We start from the raw sequence: 22,736 nt of genomic DNA on the forward strand, positions 1-22,736 counted from the left end.
ATCCCTGGCAGTAACACATTTCATGTTGCTTTCCATTATTTTCCGGTCTACTTCTCTAGGTAGGTTATAAGCTCCCTGAGGGCCGGCACCAGGTTTCTGTCACCTAGCCCAGTAGCTGGCACAATGTAGGTGCTCAATAAATGTTTGTGAAATAGCCCAGAGACTCCCTTGCCGATAGTTTGCGGTCTGCAGGACACGTTGCTTTCCTTGCAGCCCCAGAACCATCTCTGGGTGCTGCCATGAACAGGACGCGTGTCAACTGCCCAAGCAGCCCCTGCATTCTTGATCTCTCCTCTCCTCGGCCAGATTTAATTTTGTTTATGTTGACTATCCACGCCCAGTCAAGGAGAGGACATGAGCGTCCCTTTGGATGTGTTTGATCTGAATGTTACTCGATAACAGTGTCAGACACACGTGTTCTCAACCTTCCTACAGCTTTGGGGCTGGAGTTTTCTTCTGACCTGCCCAGCAGCCGGGAGGATGCTTTGCCACTCCCCGCTTCCTCCTCTTCCACTCCCTTTCTGGACGCGCCAAAATTATTCGGCCCCTTGAAAGAGAAGACAAAAGTCACTTTGGCGCCCCCTATCTCCCTCCTAATAGGGAGGACTCCAGGGCTCTCGAGTGCTCCCCGAGCCGGCTTTAGGAACCGAACCTGCGTGGGCGACGGCGCTCCGATTGCGTTTCTGGAGGAGGTCGGAATTTGGCTCGGCCCCTTGCAGTGTTTCCAAGGGAAGGTTCGTACATTCGTGACCGTCCCTGGCAGCCGCCCAGCCCGGGACTTGGGGTTCCACTCGCCATTGGCCAGCCGTCGGTGTGACGCGCCAGAGGCGGGGCCTCATCAGCTGTTTGCGGGATGCCCCGAGCGGGCGTATTTTGGAAACAATACCGCGCGGTGCAGAGTGGCCTCCACCCGCGCCAGCCCGCCTGCCGCCGCCGCCGCCCCTGCCTGCGCCTCCCGCCTCCCGCCTTCCGTCGCAGCCCGGTGAGCGCCCGGACGGCAGGGGGCCGGGCGGTGTTGGATCGCACCTCCTTGGGGAAGCGGGGAGAGGATCGCGCTGCGCGTGGGGGCCCGGGAAGGGTTGGGCTGCGGGCGTCTAGAGTGACCATGGACTGGGGCGCTGGGGTATGGGAACGGGGTACAAAACCCACATCTAAGTGCGCTGCTCCACGAAGGAACGTGGGGGTAGTAGCATTTGAGACTCCAAGGAGTTGGGTCCAGGTGGGCAGGGGAACCTGCGGTGCACTTACTGAGCAGACCTGGGCGCTCGAGAATAGCCCGGCCTCTGGATCTGACTTTGGGGTAGGGCAGGGAGTTGTGGGACGTCCTGCATCCCTGCGGAGTCTGAAGGCTCCTCTCCTTAACAGCCGGGCTTTTTCCCTCCTTCCCAACTGAGTTTGGGCGCCAAGCCCCCGAGTGCTCATCACGCTGGACCCTGGCGCGGAGCCCTGGCATCACGACTCGGAGGCCGAGATTCTCTCCTGGAGTCACCCAGGTCTGCAGTGTGTTGTGTGAGTGCGTGTGCGTGTGTGTGTGTGTGTGTGTGTATGTATGTGTGCGTTGCCAGATTTTAGCCCTCGTCGAGGTTCAGAATGTCTAGCTACTGCTTCTCCTAGGAGAAGGAGTCTGACTTCAGCATCCCTGTTAGAGTCCTTAAGGGCTGGGATGGCTCCAGCAGGCTTTAGAGCCCCTTGCTAGGAATAAAGACTTCCCTAGTAGTGCACTTAGGAAGTGCCCTTCTCCTGCCGGTTTGCACACCACCTCTTCAGCTCAGGGGAAGGGGAGAAGAAGGTCTCTTTACTGTATCTCAGTTTACACTTGACCTTGTCCAGCACCTGTCCAGAGGCTCCCACCTGCAGAAGAGCCACCTGCAGTTCCTGTGGAGAGTGGGAAGGGTCCCCCTCAGGCTTGCAGAGCCACACCCTCTGGCTGCACCTCCCCCACTGTCCAGTCCAGGCAAGGGTGGAATTTGGGGCTTTGCTGGGAGCGGGTGGGGGAGGTGATAGGCTTCAAAGGAAAACCCAAGACAATGACTCCTGACTGTGATTGGCTTTGGAGGGCCCCATCTTAGGTTGGGATTGCCAACTTGCTGAGAGGAGGTGGAAGGGCAGGAGGGGAGCCCCTGCCAGGTGACTGGCAGGACAGCACTTGGTCCTTTCAGCGGGAAACCTTGTTTCCTGGTACTGATGAAGTGTAGTTCTCTCACTCCCCTTTGGGAAACACTGTCCAAAGAACACCATGTGCCTGTTTTGCCATCCAAGCGGGCATCTCCTCGCTGTCCAGGGAAGAGGGCAGGATAGGGACCATAGATAGCTCAAGGGGGGTGGAATGGAGGGAGGGTTGAAGCAAGCACCTCAGAGAGCGCTTGCATTTGAGAAAGCCAAGATTTCTGAATTTAACTGAGCTGCCTTAAATACTTTACCAACCCACAGACCATTTGGCTTGTTCTTCAAAGGCAAGAGACTGGGAGACAGAATTCCCAGGGGACCTCTAATTGACTCTGGCAATGACAAACACTGTCTCTCTGTATCCTTAACCATTCAGGTGGTTGCTTTTCTGGCTGCCTCAAGGACCCTAAGGGGTTCCTGGTGTGTGTATAAGGGGTTGGCTTGGGAGCTCAAGATGCTGCGTGGCTCCAAGCTCAGACTTCCAAGAGCCATCGGGTGGAGCAAGTGGAACTTCTTTATCACCAAGAAACTCGTTTCAACAACCTGAGGAGTTTAGGCAGCGAGTGAGGTCACAGACAGAGGGCTAAATTTCACTTCCTTCTGTGAGGCAGGTTGTACCAATCTCAGGTTCAACGCTGGCAGGAGTGGTAGGCTCTGGGGAAAGATTTGAAGCTGTGGAGACTAGTGAGTAGACTGAGCTGGGGTAGGCTGGCCGCTTTGCTGGGTGCTGGACCTCCCCTCTAGGCTAAGCTGTGGTGGGCAGACAGCTGTACTCTGCTGAGAGGGCAGCTGCAATGACTAACCTGGGTTTTTCTCCGCTCTCTCTCCCAGGACACACTCTTACCACATCGTTCAGCCTGTTTGTTGTGTTGAGCAAGCAGGGGGTGGAGACTAGGGTCTTGGGTAGGGCTTAGCAGGTTTGGAGGGAACCTGGCCACCCTAGGACTGCTGGCTTTTGTTTTTGCTGCTGAGCCTGGAGCTCAGCTCAGAGTGAGATGAGAGTTTGGTGGTTACTCCTCAGGCCAGTGAGTGAGTGTGCGTGTGTGTGTGTGTGTGTTGTGAGCACTGTGTGTACAGCCAGTCACAGCGCCCTCTGCCCTCCCACAGCTACTCACAGAGGCTAGTCTTGTTGACATTTCTCCAGGTACCCTGCGTGCTTGTAGCAGCTGATCATACCCCTCTATGGCTCAGAGTCAATAGCAGTCAAACTGCATGACCGTGACCAGCCTGGGTTAGAAGAAGAGGCCGAGGGGAGGGAAGGTGGTTCTGAGTGGGCCCAGGGAAGAAGCGTGGAGAGTCTCAGAACTGCGAGGCAGCCCACATTTGGGGGCAGTGTCACCCTTGGCAGTGCTTTAGCTCTAGGGTTGTCTGTCGTCAGTACCTGACCCCACTTCTCCACATAAGAAGGGGGAGCAGGAAAGAAAGAAGGGGAGGGGAGTCCTTCCAGGTATAGCCTGGGTGGGGGCAGCCTCCCGGATGCCTGCATTGCACCCTAACAGGGGAGATGGAGCCACCCCAGTGTGTGGAGGAGCTGGAGGATGATGTGTTCCAGCCAGAGGATGGGGAGCCGGGGACCCAGCCTGGGAGCTTGCTCTCTGCTGACCTGTTTGCCCAGAGCCAGCTGGACTGCCCCCTCAGCCGTCTGCAGCTCTTCCCTCTCACGCACTGCTGTGGCCCTGGGCTTCGACCCACCAGCCAGGAAGACAAGGCTACCCAGACTCTCAGTCCAGCCTCCCCAAGCCAGGGTGTCATGCTGCCTTGTGGGGTGACTGAGGAACCCCAGCGACTCTTTTATGGTGAGTGCTCTTAGCCTCAGGACTCCTCCCTTAGAGACTGGGGGAAAAGAGGGGACTTTCCCTCCCCAAACCTGCTCTTTGCTATTTCCTTCCCCAAATTGAGCAGCAAGGGCTATCGATGCTTTAACTCTCACCTGCTGCTTCTCTGCTTGTTACTGTTCCTCACCTGTGCTCCTCAGGCCCCAAGCAGGGCAGATTGCCTTGCCATTCTTTCTGCTCTTTTGTCCCTTCCTGGAAGGATCTTTGGGTCCATGGTGTCTCCTTGGGTTGGAAGAAGGGTACCTGGGCCTTGGCCTTTACATCCTGTGGCCTGTTGTGTGGCCCAGCCCTTTGTGTGGTGATAGTGATGTACCTTCTGTAAAGTGGCTAACGCTGCGTGGGGAAGGCTGGGGGATCTGTGACTCGCTGTTAACACTGAAGGGAAAAACCCAGCCTGTTCTGGGAGGGTAGGTTCCTGAAGGCAGAAGGTGGCCCCCAGTTGTCACTTGGGACTTTCTGTGCTTGGAAGGGGAACTGGAGAAAGAGGTTGGGCCTGCCTGGGCTCAATGCCAGCAAAGGGGCTGTTTCCAAGGCTCAATCAGACAAGACCCCTTCATTTGTGGGCTTCAGTGGTTGGTTTTATGAGCAATCTGCCTTCCTCTGGCAAAAGGGCAGGGTTAGACACTCAGTCTGTTTTCTTCATTTAGCACAAAGCTTCTGGAGAGAGGGCCGAGGTTTGGAGGCTATCTTGCTGTGTCTGACGGAGCAGATTGAGGAGACGCTGCAGTTATTCCCAGAGGGAGCTGCCCTATAGGACAATTCTGGCAAAGTAGTCCTGGCAGGAGTCTGAGAAGATAGATAAGGCAGGCGGGGAAGAGGGAAAGACGGGAGCAGGCCGGCGGGCGCCCCTAGTGGCAGCTCTTGGTAAGTGAGGAGCGCAGGTCTAGAGGTCTGGCCTGGGGCTGCCTCCAGAAAGGAACCTGGCTAATCTGTGGCTCAGAGGAGTCCTCTCTCCGTGTTTTTTGTGCCACTGCCCAGAGCTTCAGGGCCTGAGACCAGCCTTCTTCTGCTGCATTAAAAAGCGAAGATACTTTTTGCCTTTCTCGTTCTCTGTCCCCTTGCTTTGCTCAACCCAGGAACTCTGGAGAGCTGCCTCCAGTGCTTTTCCAGAAAAGAGCTTCAGCCTGCTGCTACTATATGAGGGTAATAAATAATAAACTGTGGTCAAGCGTAGCTGGGTAAATAAGGACAGAAGGTTGGCAAGTTCACCCACACTTATTACCTTTGCCATGGCACTGCCGGTGAATGGAGGACTGAAGGCAAGGCTGGGACCATTCCCTTGTCTTCTCCAACATCAGCTTTCACACTCTTGGGCAGCAAGCAAGTCAGGCTGTCCACATTTGGCAGAGTGCCCTGCTAAAGGCAGACTAAGTTCCTCTCCTTTCCCACACTAGGGTCTGCCCTCGGCCCCAGGTCTCGGCCAGGAGTGGCAGGCATGGGGAGGATGGGGCAGCTGTGGAGCATGCTGAGATGTGGGCCCTCTGTCTTTGCAGGCAATGCCGGCTACCGGCTCCCCCTCCCTGCCGGTTTCCCTGCAGGCTTGCCCCTTGGTGAGCAGCCCGCTGAAGGGCAGTGGCAACATCGAGCAGAGGTACAGATTGCCCGAAAACTTCAGCGCATTGCAGACCAGTTCCATCGGCTTCATATGCAGCAAGTAGGCATGGGGGACTTTTGGGGGGGGTGCGTCTGCTGGGGCTGGGGGGCTGGGGCCTGCCTCAGTAACTCTGTCTCTGCCAGGCCCCAAGGATAAGGTCCCAGAGTTTTGGCCTCATGCTATTGTGATTCTCGTGGACTGGATGGGCACTCTTGCCCTCACCTCTGAGATACAAGTTGTTTATCTGCCCACTCTCAGCTCAGGCTCCAGGGAGATGCTACGATCCCTCCCAGGGGATGGGATAGCTTTCTGCAGCCTTGATTGACAGACTCTCTCTTCTTGAGGCCAGGGGTGGGAGGTGGTTCCTTACAGGCCTAAGGGGAAGATTTTCAGGGTGCTGAGGAAGACTGGACAGTCGGGGGTGCCTGGCTGCGGTGCAGTGTAAAATGGGTAACCAAGGCCGGGGATGGGCCTGAGTTGGGGAAAGTGGTGGAACCGGTTGTAACCTGACACTTTCCAGCTGGGGAGGCCGCTTCTCATTGTCTCTGCCTGGGAACCGGGGCCTGGGACTCTGGAGTGTGTACCTCAGAGAGTCTCTCCAGACCAGCGGCCGGGCGCTCGGCCGGGCGCTTGGCCGGCAGCCTGGCACCAGCCCCGCCAGGGCGGAGCATCGCGTGTCAGTGGAGCATGCGGCAGAGCCCATCAACAAAGGCGGCGGCTGGCGGGCTCGTGCTGGAGGAGCCCTACGTGCCATGGGCTGGAGGCTGCCCTGCTCTGCAGCCGCTGTCTGGGCCGTCCCTGGGCGCTTAACCCTTCCTCTCTGGGCTGACTTTCTGGATGGCTGCCAAGGTGGGGAGAGGAGCCTGAGGCTGGATCCCTGCTAGTACAACCACTGCTGAAGCGAAGGCACACCACCTGGAAGTGAACACATTTGCTACCTGTGGGACAGTGTCCCTGGCCCAGTCAGCTGTGTGTGTGTGTGTGTGCGCGCGCGCGCACGCGCGCATGTGTAAGTCTATATCTGACTGTATATCAGGAAATCAAGAGAATAAATAATCCACCATGATTGGGCAGACCCTGAGGTTAGATAGGGAACTTCGGGTGACCAGAGGACAGCTATTGGTAATAGAAGGTTTGACTTGGCCAGCACCAGGGGGAAGAGAAATTGACTTTGGATTTCCTGAGAACAGGTCATCCGGGGTTAGATATGGTGAGTGCCCCTGCTAAGGGGTTCTTAGGGAAACTTGGGGCTATACCTGGTCCTGGTGGCTCTCCCAGTCCCTCAGGAAGGGAGGGTGGCCCTATGCTTAGATAATAAGGCAGCCTAGCCGCCTCCTCTGGCTCCAAGCTCCAGCCCCTATTCGCTCCTTTGATTTTTCTGTGGAGACTTGGCTTAGAGTTTCCCCTTCAGTCCATGTGTGGATGCACTCTGATTCTTGATTTCTGCCTCTTGGCCTTCTTCCTGCCCATTCACTCTGCCCTGGTTGTGTAGGCCTGTGGTTGGCCTGAGCTCGCAGCTTCCGGTCCCGGGGCTGCAGCTGATAGAGGACACGGTGACTGTGGGTCTCCCAGGCTTGTCTGGAGAACTATCTGGAAGGCAGTTTTCTGCGTTCCCAATAGCCCTGATCTCTCTCACCTGTTCTTTCCCAGAATGTTCAGCCATCCACGGGTGAGCCCCTGTGGGCTTGGGAGCAGGCTGGGAGGCCTCCCTTGCCCAGCTGAGCCCTGGCACAGGACCAGAACTCAGCCCAGGGCCCTTTCTTCCTGACTCAGTTCCGCACAGGAGAAACTGGCCCTGATCCCAGGTCTGACCGTGCTCTTTGCTGCTTGCCATCATTGACCCCCGTCCAGGGCTGTCTCTTTGAAGGCCTGGTTCAACTCCATACAAGGTGCTGTCCTCTTAGCCAGAGCCTTCCAGCTGGGGAGGAGGAGGGGCAGAGCCAGAGGAGAACTGGAGGAGAGTCTCCCCTGCTCTGCACCTCACCTCTTACTGGTTCCTGACTTCCCTGGGCCCCTCACCATCCTGCCAGCTACCTACTCCTACCGTGCAGTGGCAGGAGGCTGGCCAACGAGGCCTTTCTAGCCAAGAGCTGGTTTCCCCAAACTTTCCATTGCAAAGAGCCAGGCTTTTTGTCCACTGGAGTCTTCTTGCTTTTATCCCCCTCCTCCCTGCTCGCCCTGCTCACTTCCCTAGGAGCTCGTCCTGTGGGAAGGGCCGGGGTAAAGGCTATGGGCAGATGGAGAGCTGGCACGTGTAGGACCTTTTAGCAGCTAGTTTTAAGAAATGAGTCATTTCTGAACTTGATTATGATATAAACTAATGTCTAAATATTTCGTATCTACACAATACTGTTGTCGCTCTTACATTCTTATCCTTCATCTTCTTTCCCTATTCCTTCCCCTCATCTATGCAGACAAGGAGACTGAGGCACTGGGATGGAAGTAATTTAGGGTTAAGTCTCTAGGCTTCAGATACAAAGTCAGAAGGCCCAGGTTTGAATGCCAGCTCTGCTACCTACTAGACACCGGGAAGTCTCTGGCAGAGCCTGTTTCCTCTTCTGTAAATTAGACCTAATGCCAGAGAATCTGATCGTGAAGATTCAGTGAGAAAATACCTACGAGAGTTCCAGGCACACAGTAGGTATTCTTTAATGCTTGTTTTCTTCTGTCTCTCTATAATCCTGATTGTCCCCCATATTTGTTCTTGTCAGTTCACAGTGCATTTCCCACCCCACCTGTCCAGCTGGTCCCTGAGCAGAGCTGCCTCCCGTGAGCTCCCTCCCATGAGCTCCCTTCTACCTACCCTGTCCAGAGAAATCAGCATCAAAGCTGTTCAGTTTTGGGTCTTGGCCTTGTACATTTCTCCTAGGAGAATAGTGGTCAATCTCCATCACTGTGGGCTGAGTTAAATAAGCAAGAAAGACAACCCAAAAGGCAGTAAGAAGGTTGAAGGAGCCTGGCCATCTCTTCTCTCCTCAGGTCTGGGATTGGTGTCCCAGGGCCAGACTGTGGCCATGGGTTCCCGACTCCTGTAGGGAATGTGAGCTCCTGCCTTTTGTCCCTGGTTAGGGACCTCAGTTGTCCTTTTTCTGTATGAGAGGAAGCCTTCTCCCTGGGAGATGTGGAGCACAGGGAAGGGTGTGATAATGGTAGTGTGTTGTAGGATGGCTTTATGGCAAAGTGAGTGCATCAGCATGACTCTAGATGCAACATGCTCCAAATTCCCCCTGGTGCTGGTTTTTGTGGGCCATAAGCCCTCCCAGCATGTTTCTCAAGGAGCTTGCTGGATGGAGCTCTAGCCTGGCTACCCAAGTTCAGGTCAGCCACCTGTTTAGGGTGGATTCTCTGGGCAAGGAATTGGAAGCAGACGATCAGTGCCAGCGAGGTGCTTGCTGTCAGCGCTTTGGGTCTCCAAAGCAGCAAGAGACTTTGAGGCAGAGTGAATGGAGGTAAAAGCCTTTCCAAACCTGGTCACACACCCCCAACTTCCTCTGCCTGGGTCAGGAGTGAAAGATTCTCCTCCTTGCTCTTCTGTGAGCTGCCCAGCTATAGCAGGTGACCTCTGGTGGTCTGCTGACTGTGGCCTACCTTGACCTTGGCTCTGTGAGGGTGCCCTGGTGTTTCTTGTTTGCCCAGCTTCTACAGGGAAGATGGCAGTACAGGTTTGCTTCCTCCCTGAGCTCAAGGGATGCTCTGGCCAGAAGGTGAGTCCCAGCTTCTCTCCATTCCTCCTGCTGTGGTCTCCTCCACCATGAGCCGAAGAGTGGACAGAAGCTGGTGTCCCATCCCCTTAGGAGAGTCTCCTGTCCCAAAGGCACCATCTTGAACGTTGTGGGATATTTCCGGGCGATGTTAAGAAGGCAAGAATCCTAAAAAAAAGAAAAGAAAGAAAAGAAAAAAAAAAGAAAGAAAAAAAGAAAGAAAAACGTGGCTACTGTAGACAGTTGCATGAGTAAAGCTACAGGAGGATTGGAATTCTTCATGTTGGAAGTGGCTTTTTCACTTGGACCAGGAGTGGCTCCATTCAGAACAGTCAGATTTGGAAATTCCCTGAATAGTAATTAGACTTTCTGGAAAATGACATCTGAGAAAAATTTCAGCCACTCAGTTGAAACCATCTTTAGTTGCAAGATCACAGAAAGAATCCTGGACTTAGAGACAAATACGAGTTCAAATCCCACCTCTGTCACTTGTGAGTTCTGTGTTCACAGGCAAGTCACTTAACTTCTCCGAGCCTCGATTTCTCACACCCATCTTGTAGAGTTGATCTGAAAGCCCTTTGGGAATTGTAATATGTATAACTATTAATGCGTGGACAGTTTAACACTTGAAAATGGGTTAAAAGCTGATCTTAGGATTTTGTCCTTCGGGAGCTCTTTTGGAAGTTGTACCCAAGGTGGTGTTTGCATGGTTTATTAACTAGTGGCCTCTCCGCCAGCAGCCTGGATCCTTTGTTCAGGGAGCTCCTAACTACTTTCTGACCCTTTGGGATGCTCTCCTTGTTGGTGAGTGGTTTTCTGGAGCTCAGACTATAGCTAATAAAGTTGTTCAGGCTCTAGATGGGACAGCCCTGGGCTGGAGCCCCAGAGATCCTCCCTAGAGTGAGAAGGGTCCCTACGGAGCCAGCCTGTGTCCCCGGAGTGGAAGGTCCCCCTCGGACATTGCCTGGGGAAGAGTGAGGCTTGGGGAGGGGCTGTGGAGAGCGCTGTGCGTGAGAGCCAGGGCCAGGGCTTGGGGGCCCTGTGTTTGCTCTGTGGCTGGCTCTGTTTATATCGCTCACTATATTTAGCTTCTGAGTCATCAGCGTGGCTGAGTAGAGCTGAGTTCTCCACACAACTCTGCACCTGACTGCTCTGTCTTCCAGGAGAAGGGCCTTGTAGTTCCGAACAGTTCATTCCCTCCCCACCAAGGCAAGCCATGGGGATGGGGTTGGCTTTGGGTTTTTTTTTTTTTTTTCCTTGGAGGGGGTGGTGATGGGAGGGAGGACTTTGGGGGAGGTTCTAGAAAAGAGGGATAAAGAAAAACATCTTGTTTGCCTTTTGATCCAAGTCTGGCAACCAAGAGGGCATGTTCCATGACCAGTACAAGAACAGCCGGTGTGCACGGTGAGGAGGAGGGTCCGGCCTTCTGTGCTCAGCTTGCTTGTCCTGTCCAGGGACTGGTCCCGGGCGGGACGAGAACAGCCAGCTGAAAAGGCCCCAAGTTGGGAGTTGGGGCCATGTGGGGATCCTTCTCCAGCGTCCTGTAGACCCACAACAGACCAGCCCCCTCCTCAGTCCCCTCTCTCCCTCATTTTTGACCCGAGCACACATACCCCTCTTCCCCCCTGAGTTCTTAAGAAGTTGCCCATTAGTTTGATGGGGCTGTTCTCAGACTGGGGGAGACAGAGCCACCTGGGGGAAGCTGGGTAAGGGCCTCAGTCCTTCCCATCTCCAGGCCGTGGAGGGGCAGCCCATGGCTCTGGGGACATGGGTGGCAAACACAGCCCTATCCCCACACCCCCAGTGGCTGAAGCCGGTGGCTTCCACCGATGTTAGAGGAAGCCCCCCTGTCTTCGACTCAGCCAGCCCCAGGCTGCCCTTTCTTCCTGGGAGAAGTGATTTGTGTTTCTATTGTGGCAGCTGGTGGCTTCAACCTCCTGTTAGCACTGCTGGCTGGGCTGAGGAAGCTCTTGTCAAGGAGGATTATTTTCCCTTTTCTGTTTTGCCACGTTGCTCATTCCTCAGGTGTCTAAGTCAAAAGCAATCTGGGACAGTGGGCCAACGGGGCCCAAGGGGCTGCCCCGTGGGTCTCAGAATCCCTTGCCCAGCTTGGCAGCCTGGAATTCTGAGCCCGGCTGCCTCTGGCTGCCATGGCCCATCTCACAGTGCAAAGTCAAGGATTTCCTCAGGACTTCATGAGCCTGCCGAGAAGATAGCGCTCCTGGGGCGGGGTGCTTTGAGCTGAGGGTGTTGAGGGAACTGCTCAGCAAAGTGCAGTCGGGCCCAGGTTTCCCTTGTCCTCACCAGGGAGTGGGGAGCTGCCTGGGGCAGCCACCGCCTCGATGCCTGGGGCAGCCACCGCCTCGATGCTTTACGTATACTTTTCTCATTTAATCATCACAGCAACCTTGTACTTCGAGACCCCATTATCCCCATTTTATTGGAAGCTGGGGCTCAGAGAAGTGGGATCACATGCCCATGTTCCACTGTAAGTGGCTGAGCTGGGAGCCATGCAGATCTGATTGATCCTAAAACCATGGTCTCCCCATTACGCACCCCTGCTCCTCAGCAAGCGCTGCCCAGAAGGTGAGAACCTGACGGAGCTCTCACTTACTGCCCGACCCTGGCTCTGACTCCTTTAAAACTGAGTTCTGCGTTCTTGCTTTTCCCCCCTTCAGATGGTAAAATAATCGAGGACAAGCCTTACAGCTTGCTCATTTTGGTGCTTCGTAACTCTTAGCTCAGTTGGGTACCTGATAAAAGTTTGCTGAATCAAACAAACATCTTCCCGACTTCTTTCATGTGGAGTTTTCCTGAAGTCTTCCTTAGCTCTGTATTCCTGTTCTCAACAGCAAGGCTTTGTCCTTCAGCCTTGCCGTGGCGGGTTTAAAACGGATGGGGGAAAGGGAAGAGGTGAGGTAGGAAAATGGCACTTTAGAGAGAGTGTATCTCCCTGTAAAGCAGGGTAGATACAACTCTGCATTTTAAAGAAACTGAGCATGGTTTCAGAAAATGATCTGCAGTTATCATTTCAGGCCAGTTTCAGCTTCATTTCTGTTTGATCTTCAGTTAGCTCTGCCTCTGAAAGGTTTATTTTTTTTCTGGTCCACAGCATCCTTACTAAATAATGATCTGGAAACAATTTCTTCAAACATACTAGGGGAGCAGTTAGGTGGGGATTCTCTTTGAACAGTTAATACCATTTTCATAATGTGAATAAACACACTGTAATATTTTAGTGAAAGAACATAGCTCTGGAGTCAGAAGTCAGGGGTTTGAATCACCCCCTCCCAACTAACTTGCTTGGGGTAACTTTTCTGAACCTTTGCTTCCCCATCTGTAAAATGGGCTTGAAAATAATACCTGCCCTTCCTATGTCCCAGACCTTTGTGAGGAGCAAAAGAGACAATAGGAAAGCATTTTAAGTATGCGATATAAATTGCTATCTGTTTGGTAAGTTTGCATTTTGTGTGTTAGTTTCTTTTAAATCAGGGCTACAATGTAGCTTTGCTCCTTCCTCGAATTCTTTGGGGGTGAATTAGCTCTTGCTGGAGCATCTGGTACACTGGTGACACACAGAGTCCCCAGAGGGTGTGAATTGGGTCCGAAGGGGGAGAGACAGAGGGAGATTCTTATCTGGGGGGGGCAGGGAACACTCTTTGTGCTTAGGGCAGAGGCCATGTGGGATGAAACAGAGTTTGATTTGTGTAATCCAACCTTGTCAGACACCACAGCCAGCTCTTTAAAAAAAAAAAAAAAAAAAAAAGCCTTTTACTAGTTGGGCCTCTCTAGGCAAGAGGCTGATCCCATCACATCAAGTACATCTTTAGACCTGGCCAGACATCAGTTGTTCCTGGCTTCAGACAAGTGGGTTATCTTGCAAGGCTGACTTTGCTATAGTCAGTCCAGTGTGCTTGTTGAATACCTACTATGTGCCCTACGTGTTCCCTGTTATCCAGGACGAATGATCCGGGTGTTCAGTTACAGTCCCTTGTGCACAGGGGGAGTGACTCAAACACTTGTCAACTGACTGCCTCCATCCCCTGACCACAGAAAGAAAGTGGGACTGAAGGAAGAACCCTAGATCTCTCATGCCTGGTTGTGCTCTCCTAACTGAAGAGAATATTTTTTATCCACCACGTTAGGGCCCCTGCCCTTGGGGCGTTCACCTCTATTCTTTCCTTCCACGTCTTGGTCCTACCCTCTCGGCTCTGAATTTGAGAGCTCTGGTGTAAGCTTAAATTCGCATCAGCTTCCGACCTCCTGAACCCCAGTCTCCTACCCCTGAGGTTACCCTGGCTATGCATTCTGGGAACCCCCATTCTTTGCAGGTTCCCAAACTTTGAGGGGTCCCAAGCCAGCCTGGGAGAGCTGAGCCTTGCACCAGGGGTTTGTACCCACTGATCTCAGTCTCTGCACTGGGTGCTGTGCCAGGTGCCTGAGAGTCAGAGGCCAAGCGTACCCGTTCCTGGCTCCCCCTTCCTTCTCCCCTTCTCCCCCTCTCCTGGAAGGATCCATGTGCTCTGGTGTTTCGGTGTCTGTGTACCTTGTCCTGTTCGGTGAATGTTGATTTCCTTCCTTCTCAACTGTTTCTCTCCCTGGCCTCCCTTCAAGACCTTTTTCTTTCCTTTCTAGTCAGGCACTTTCGTTTAATTTTAAAAAAAATATTTTATTTATTGTTGTTCCTCAAAAATCAAGGCATTCTTTGATTCTCTTGCTATGTGGCAATGTGGTTTCCTTTCAAAAAAGGGCATTCTGGGGGCTGCCCTGTGGCAGGAGAAGGCTGACTGGGGTATGTGTGGCATTGCTTGTGCTCAGAGAAAGGGTCGCTGGGGCAGTAGATGGTTTCTCAGGCCCTGTTCTTGCTGGTCGCATGGCTGCCAAGGCAGCCAGCTTGACCCTGTACTAGGCAGCCTGTTCTCCAGGCCCACCCAGACCCTCCGCCAGGCTGACCGAATTCAGTTGTTGGAGCTCTGAGTTATAGTCCTCAAGGTAATTGTGGATGACAAACTCCGAATCAACAAACGTTAGGGTTGGAAAGCACCTCAGTGGTTTCCAAATGCCTGTCTGTGGCCTGGCTGCCTCAGAAGCACCTGGGCAGGATTTACCTCCGGGTTGGCCAAGTCATTACTTTGGTGGGAGGGAGGAAAGAGACTAAAGAAAATACCAAATCATGAAATGTTTTCTTCTACGCTATAGGATCATGAGTGATTTTATTTTCTCCTCTCTAATTTCTTGTATTTTCCAATTTTTCTACATTACTTTTGTGACTAAAATAGACAATACATGCTACTTCTGATTTTTAAAAAATGTCACTCAGGGAGCATGTTCAGTACACAAATTCCTGGGCCCCTTCCCTGAAGATTCCGCCCCAGTTGGTCTGGGTGGGACCTGGGGACTCTGTATTTACAATACCACCTCAGTAGATTCTGTGATGCAGTCGGGTGTGGGAACCACTGATCTAATACCACACCTGCACTTCACCTATAAGGAGACTGAGGACTCGGACAGGCTGGTGGGAGGCCAGGTTCCTCTGATTCCTGGCCCGGGGAGCCACCCACTGCCCAGAGTGCCTTCCTGGATGATTCAGGAGCCCGGAGGCCTGTCCCAGGCAGAGGCACAGAACCTAGGTCCTTCCTGAGGCTGGGCCTGTGTGCACCTAGGTCTGTCTGTGTCTCCCAGCAAGACCTCAGCCTTCCAGTCTGACAGCACTGTCTGGCCCACAGCTGCGTCTAGGTTCCCCAACACCCACAATGATTGGAGTAAGGATGCTTCCTTGCCTCATCCCCAGAGACCTCAGGGCCCAGGAAGTTACCCAGGCAGCAGGTGGCCTCCATGAGGGGAATGTGGGGAGAAACTGAGGCATACAGGGATGGGATTGGTCCAGGCCCCAAATGGTCGAGTTGTGATCTCCCTTCCTTGGCCCTTGAGCTGTTTTGAGATGATCTAGAGAAGGGGAGGATGGAGGGTCTGCTTGGGTGTAAAGAAATGTATATGGTGGCGCTTGGAGCATAGTCGTAATGGGTAAGGACATTGCCCTAGGGCCAGGTGGTCTGGACTTAGCCCAGTCCCTGCCACTTACTAGCTATGTGGCCAAGTTACCTAACTCTTTGAATGATCTCATCTGTAAAATGGGCATGATAATACATACCCGCGTCATAGGGTTGTTGAGAGGACCAAAGGAGTTTAATGTGTGACCAGTCCTTCTCATACTCTAATGTGTCTTAAAGTCACCTGGGCATCTTGTTAAAAACGTGCATTCGGATTCAGTAGGTCTACATTTCTAATAAGCTCCCAGCTGATGCTGAAGCTGCTGGTCCGTGGACCACATTTTTTTTTTTTTTTTTTTTTTTTGCGGTACACGGGCCTCTCACTGTTGTGGCCTCTCCCGTTGCGGAGCACAGGCTCTGGACGTGCAGGCCCAGTGGCCATGGCTCATGGGCCCAGCCGCTCCGCGGCATGTGGGATCTTCCCGGACCGGGGCACGAACCCGCGTCCCCTGCATCGGCAGGCAGACTCTCAACCACTGCGCCACCAGGGAAGCCCAGTGGACCACATTTTGAGAAGCAAGGATGTAAAACACAGAACCTGACACGCTCAATTTACAGTTACTGTCAGGATCATGGTTGTTATTGTTACTTGGCCTTTTCAAACAGGCACCCGAGGAGCCTCGGAATTCCAGCAGACTGGCCTCCCCAGAGACCAGTCTTTTCCTGGATTTTCCTCGTATTCCACCCTATGACCTTTGCACCTGTCCTGGGTAGCAGCTGGGGAGGGGAAGCAGAAGGAGGGGGTGCTGTGCCCAGCTGCTGCAGGCCGGCCTGAGTCTTCAGGTTTGCAGCTGAGTCCATTTTCATGCTGCTTTACCCTAACCAGATTTTGTTAAGCCGGGTGTGTGTCCTCTTTTTACTTGTCTTTGTTTACAAAACATGAGGAAGCCATCAGTCTCCCCAGTCGCAGTCTGCCAGGCCTCTGCTGTGGCACACCCCGATTTCCCTTCCCCTCTGAGCAGGAGCCTGTGCCTCCCACTTTCTGGGTTGTTTTCCAGTCTCCCCTTCTGCGGGGGGGAAAGAGGAATGCTATTGCTACAGGTATGGGGTGGGGGGAATACCTGACAGGGCCCTGAGGTCAGCCTCAGTTGACATCTCTCCTCTCTTTGTGGCCTCAGGCAGGGTGACAGGGAACCCAGCGAGGTTCCTGCACAGTTGCCTGGGGACAGGTCAGGGAGGCCAGGGCGAGCCGTCCCTGCAAAGCTCTGGGAATCCAGGAGCCCTGGGCTCAATTTCCAGCTCTGTCACTGACTTGCTCTAGCCTCTTCTCCTCTGACTAGGAGTTGCCTGGTGGGGGCCTGGGCTGTAGTTAAAGACAGCAGGGGCTCCAGCTCCCTTACACACACGTGCGTGCGTGCGCACACACACACACACACACACACACTTCACATAAGCGTGCTTGCTGCCTGGGCCACTGCGGCAATCCAAGTCCAGCCTCTGTGCTGGCTGCTTTTTTGCACACTAGGTTCTTATTCCCCTGTCCACTGAGAACCCCGTGGAGAGGGCCCCAGCCTAGTCCTCCTGCCCTGGCAGATAAAGAGAGAACAAAGACCGCCTCTTCCAGCACCCCTCAGTGCCCTTTGGACCTCTGCTGGCCCCTGGGAAATGGTACCTGTGTGGGCGGGGCACCAGCCACAATCCTGTGAGCCACTGACCGCTGACCTTTGCCCCCAGCTTCTCTGCCTGACAGTAGGACCTGGGATAACCTCCAGAGAGTAGTGTGCATTCTTTGTTTTTGTTTTGTTTTCAAGTATGTTCTTGCTTAACGTTTAATTGGCTCCAGTCAGTAGGAAAGCGCTCCAAGAGGGATTATTTATGGCTTACTGTCAAGAGCAGCTATAAAAAGGGCAGCACGGAGCTGGAGATGCTGGGAAGGGAGAGAGGGCGGGCGCACAAGTGTGTGTGTGTGCTGTGTGTGTGCGTGTTTGCACTGGATGAAATCAGATTTTTGCTGCCTCAGCAGTGTGGTTTAAATGGAAGATTAACCCTTTGACCTTCACAGTGTCAAATCACTTGCAGATGGAGGCTCCCCCGCTTTTCCCCCTTGTTTTCTGTGTTACTTTGGAGCTGGGGGAGAGAGGGGGGCAGTTCTTCTCTTTCTTTCTGAAGAAAGTTTGTTGTTCATGCAGCTGAGTTTTGCGGGGCTCAGGAGCCAATCTGATTAAAAGCAGCACTTGGCTAAACTTTGGAAAATCCTGCAAGCAGGGGAAAAAGTTTAATCCTCTTGTGCACAGTGCATAAAGAGCCTGGTCTTTTCTTTTTAATGTTCACACTGCAATTGTATTTGGAGAACTCAACTATCTCCCCCTCATCGCCACTTCTCTCGTCCCTCCCCCAACTCCCCCAGTTTGCTGTCCTGATGGCATTAAAGTGCCGCCCCAAGACGTGTGGATCTGAACTTTGATTGGAAATGATAAGGAGTCGTGGTCTAAGGCTGCGTTTAGGAGTTACGTTGTTCTGTTTTGTTTTCCTTTCAGCACCAGCAGAACCGAAATCGCGTGTGGTGGCAGATCGTCCTCTTTCTGCACAACCTCGCTTTGAATGGAGATGAGAACAGGAATGGGGCAGGTCCCAGGTGAGGCTGGGCTGCCCTCTTCACATGGGGCACCACGGAAGGACATCGGCGAGGACTGACACTGTGTCTTGTGAAGTTGTTGTTGTTTTGTGTTTTTATTTTAAAAATTTCTCTCTGTGTACATAAGACATACCCAAGCGGGACCTCTTTCCCAGTTCAGGGCCTCGACCAGGAATGGGGCCCTTTGTCAAACACTGTTGAAGTAGAGGCTGGTGTGTCTGTGATGTGGGACCTCCCAAGGGCTCGGATGAGTCGATCCTTCGGTCGTCAGTGGTTGAAGACAACCAGGTAGTGATGTGCTCCGGCGAGTGGACTGTAGTTTTCACACAGGAACTTATTTAAGAAATAGGAGACTGGATTAGACCCCTGGTTCCACCAAACCGATCAGCCTTCCACTGTGGATGGGGCCCAGATCCGACGGGTCACACTGCTTTAACCCACCAGGGCCTCAGACAGGGCCTTTCCAGCTGCGTGTGGCAACTTCACTAGGTCGGTCAGCCAGCTCCATGTCTGGGTTCTCCTTGGGCCCAGCCATTGCCCACCCCAAGGGCTCAGGGATTCTTGCCCAGCCCCTGTCATCTCCAGCAGACCTCAGGGAGGGTTGGGTTTCTCCACGGACCCCTCAAATGTGCCGCAAAAATGAACCAAACTTCTGGGTAGGCCTCATGTCTGACTTGGTCCTACTTGGAAGCCCCAGGATTGGTCCTGAGGTGCAGAACCACTGCCCCCTCTGGCTGCCTGGGACTGGCTGGGTGTCAACCATGGATGAGCCAAATAGCCAGTCAGTGTGCTGTAGCCAGCAGCTTGTGCCTTTGTCAGCTCTTGTTTTGAAAGACCCAGCCAACAGACGGCGTCCCACCCCCAATAGCAGCTCTCTAGCACCAGAAGGGACAGGATTGCATTGCGGTGGCTCTGGGAAACGAGGCGGCCATCCCACCTCTAAGAGTCAGCCTTGAGGAACCCAGACCCCTTGGTTTCCTTGGAAACCACATACCTCCTCCCTTTTATCCCCATTCCTTTCTCACACCTAGTGGGATACAGGAAGAAGCCAGCACAGCGGCTTTGTCAGCTGAAATGTGTCTTTTAGAGTAACAGACAGTGATTAGAGTGTGGAACTGTCAAAGCTGGGTACACACTTCCTGTCTTCCTTCAGCTTCCAGCCAGGCCAGAAAGGCATGCTCTGGAACTCAGCAGGATCACAGATGCCTCTGAACTTCTTCCCTTCTCTCCCTGCTGTGGCACTAATGGAGAGAATTTAAAGCAGCCAGTCTGGCAGCTCTGAGAGCAGACACAGGGAATCTGTTAACCTAGAAATTAAATTATCATTTTTGCATCTGTGAGAAAAGTTAACATTGGTGCTAACGGTGAAGCAAGGCCCAAGGAAAAGATGGCTTCCCTGGGCAGAGAAGACCCCAGGGCGACCCAAGGAAATTGGAGGAGTCCTGAGTAGACTCTCAAATCTGAACAAGCCCAAGCTCCTCTAATTCTGCAGAGAGAAGGTCTTTGTTACCGTTGAAGGACACATTGATCTTCCTGATGTACGGTCAGGCAGGTTGTTCACTGCACAAGGCCACCTGCAGAGGAAGGTAACGGAAGCTAGAATCCAGCCCGTGCTCTGCTCACTAAGCTGTATGCCCTAGTATAGGGCTATGTCTGCTTACAGGAAGGGGTGCCTTTCCTAATTTGCACAGAGGTGCCCTATGGGCTCACAGTGGCTCGGAGAGGGACTTCAAACTGCATAAGCCTTGGTTTTGTTCTGCTTGGATGTTCTGGAGGTATTACCTATTGTTGGACAGAATTATATTCTCAGGGTGTGTACCATGGTTTGTCTGCTAAGAAGATAGGTTCCGGCCTACAAGAAGGATCCCAGGGAACAGGCATGAAGACTGGCGCTGGGACACGCTGACCATTGTGAAATCCAGCCTTCCCTGTGTGTCTCCACACCATTTTTTGACGCGCATAGGACATGTGTTGTTTTTCCCTCTCCTGGACCAAGGCTGTGATGGGCAGGCTGCTGGTGTATCTTTGAGTGGCACACACAAGAAAACCAGGATTATTTCTACCAGCCACTTTTATCTACTCTCAGCAGACTTTCCACATGAGCTGAGTGAGAGAGCAAATAAATGGTCCAGGCCTTGGTGCCGAGGCAAAGCCATCAGCTTCAGAGACCTTGCCGGGCCTGGGTGGGATGTCCTGTGGCCTGTCCTGAGAACTGAGCGCAGAGTTTGAGCAGCTCAGCTGAACATCGTGCCTGGGGCCGGGTGGAGGGTCATCTGACTGCACTGTCTCCATCTTCTGTGAAGCCAGGAACTAACTCACTATCCTAAGCAAGCCAGGGCAAAATGTACAATGCCTCTCCTTCCCCTCCCCCCAGAACCCAGGAGGTAGAATAGCCCCAAGAGGAAGAGAGGTTCCCCCTGGCTGGCTGTTTTTAATTGGCCTAGGGGTCTAGACTGGCCCCTTCCCCCTCTGCCTGGTGAGTTGGTCTGAACATTCCTCAAGTCCAACCTCAGGACACATGTCCCTCCCCCTGGGCTCCGTCTCCCCATCCCCCAGGAGCTTGGCTGTCTCTAGTTAGGGAGTGGAGAATCAGATTTAGAGGGAGGGACAGTCTGACCTGGCTCCTGACCTGTAACCAACAGAAGACTTGTGGAGCTTTTGTGGTTTGCTGAGGGTGGGGGTGGGAGAGGGACTGGAAACCTCCCTCCCCAGTAGGGATGCCCTGGAGGAGGGGAAGCCTGATATTCAGGGTCAAAACAGCCCTTCTAATTCAGAACCCCAGAGTAGGGGATTCTGGAAGCCGGTAGAGAGAACTGGGGAGGGAACCCCCTCAGGCCCCCCCCGTCTGACTCCCCCAGAGAGTTGGAGGACTCAGCCGGGCCTCTCTGCCCACTTCAAAGTCTGGGCTGCTGGAGAGCCGCCCCCCGTGGCCTTTCCTTGCTCAGTCCGAGGCAGAAAAAGACCACCTCCCAGTGCCCTCCACGAGCCCCTAGGGGAGGGGGTCTGTGTCGGGAGCTATGTGGCAGGCACGTTCCGAGCGCTCAGAGGGGCCCAGCTGACTTGTCTCTCTGTCCCCAGTGGCCCAGCCCCATCCAAGGATGGGTCTGGCCTGGGCATGGCAGGGAGGGGGTGATTTGGGGTGATCCAGCCAGGGCCTCCACTAGGGGCTGGGGAGCCACTGTGACTGTCCCAGTCAGCAAGGAGCACGTGGAGAGCTTGCGAGCTTGTCTCGTTTGAGGGACCTGATGCAGTGGGGTAGGGCAGGTGAGAGCCCGCAGAAGCAGGCACTTCAGCTCTGCGGGCTTCTGCACATTAGTGCTGCAGCCCAGGCCGGAGGAACCTGCGGGGTCCCTCTGTGTGTAGGTGGGGACACCTTGGTGAGAGACCACCCTGGCCAGACTACGTAACCCATCAGTCTGTGAAGCCTCCTGGGGACAGTGTGGGCAGTGGGCTCCTCAAGGCTGGTGGGGACTTTGAGCCTTGAGGGAACCGCAGAGAAAGACACGCTCTTTCGTAGAGGCGCCAGCCTCTTGGGCGGAAGGTGATCGGAGCCCTGCAGGCTCCCGGTTCGCACTGCTCCACTCTGTGCACAGGAGGCCAGTGCCTCTCCCTGCTCTGTGAGCATTGCCCAGTGGGCTGCCCCATCCCTGGGTCCACAGGGCCTGTCCGGGGAGACCCAGTGAGAATGTAGCATTTTGTCCCTCCCAGGCTAGCTGTCCTGGGTTCTAGGCACTCTGCCTCTGGGAGAGAAACAAGGAGAGAGAGGGAGGGGTTGGGGACTCATTGTTTTTAAACCTGTACAGAATATTTGGCTTTGTGTTCTTCACATGCATATATGTGTGTGTATCTTTTCCCCCATCAATTGGTACAGTTTTTAATAAAACCATTTAAAGCAAAGCTTGTCTTTTTCAAGGTGTAGTAAAAATACAAGGGGATCTGTTGGTGGATTAGAGACTCCCAACTTGCTTCTCAGCTGCCCTCCTGAGTTACCGTCCGGGACCCCCGGCTTTTGTCAGGACTTCCTTTCCCCTCTTGGAGTTGTGAAGAGCCATTCTAACCACACAGTAAGCAGCACAGCAGAGGCCCCATGAAGTGGAAAAACATGGGCTTTGGATCCAGACCTGGATTTGGATCCGGTTCCAGCCTCCACCAGCTGAATGATCATAGGCAAGTTGTTTAACCTCTCTGAGCCTTCAGTTCTTCCATGTGTAAATTACAGCTGTGCCTGACTTGCAGGATTAAAGGGAGTGTGTACAAAGGACCTGCCCAGGGCCAGCCCTCAGCAACTGGCAGCCTCTGTGACCAAAAGTACCCTGGCGGCCCCTCTGCACAACCCCCCACCCCTGTCAAGCTGGGGTCCGCTTTCCTTTTGTCGAGGTAGCATCTCATGAGGTAGGCAAGTTGTAGGGGGACTTCCTGGCTTGTCTTTCTTTGCGGATTAGCAATGTTGTCTGACTCAAAGGGGTAATTTAAAGCGCTTGACAGAGTTCTAAAAATCCTTGGGAAAAAGCACTCCTGGTCCTATCAGCAGTAAGCTGTGAACTGGAGGGCCAGCTCGCTGTGCCAGTGCTGGGCCCCCGTACTTAGGAAGCTGTTGGCTCTCTGAGGACCAGCCTTCCACTCTGGTTCCTAGCCTTGTAGAGAGTGGGAGCTTGAAGTGATGTCAGCTGTCTTGTCTGACCTCTTCATTTTATGGATGAGAAAACTGAGGCCCAGAAAAGGGATGCAGTTTTCTCTTTGGGCTTTTTAAATAGCTGAGTCAGTCAGAGGGGGGCTTACCCCATCCATCTTGGTTTCCATTTGGAAATTGCAGTG

At 53.6% G+C, this 22,736-nt stretch overlaps 1 protein-coding gene across 1 annotated transcript; it reads left to right on the forward strand.

Annotated features, from left to right (window-relative positions):
• Positions 1-853: 853 nt before the first annotated feature.
• On the forward strand, positions 854-21,808 carry BMF (Bcl2 modifying factor; the record flags this gene model as incomplete). The annotated part of the gene is given in 8 exon segments (XM_081227114.1): positions 854-918; positions 920-956; positions 958-982; positions 1,366-1,404; positions 1,407-1,493; positions 3,666-3,962; positions 5,495-5,655; positions 17,824-21,808. Coding segments are annotated over 8 exon segments (813 nt in total). The 3' UTR covers positions 17,926-21,808.
• Positions 21,809-22,736: the final 928 nt, after the last annotated feature.

Source organism: Mesoplodon bidens (genome assembly GCF_964165515.1).
Source record: "Mesoplodon bidens genome assembly, chromosome: 3".
In the NCBI taxonomy this organism is placed as follows: domain Eukaryota; kingdom Metazoa; phylum Chordata; class Mammalia; order Artiodactyla; family Ziphiidae; genus Mesoplodon; species Mesoplodon bidens.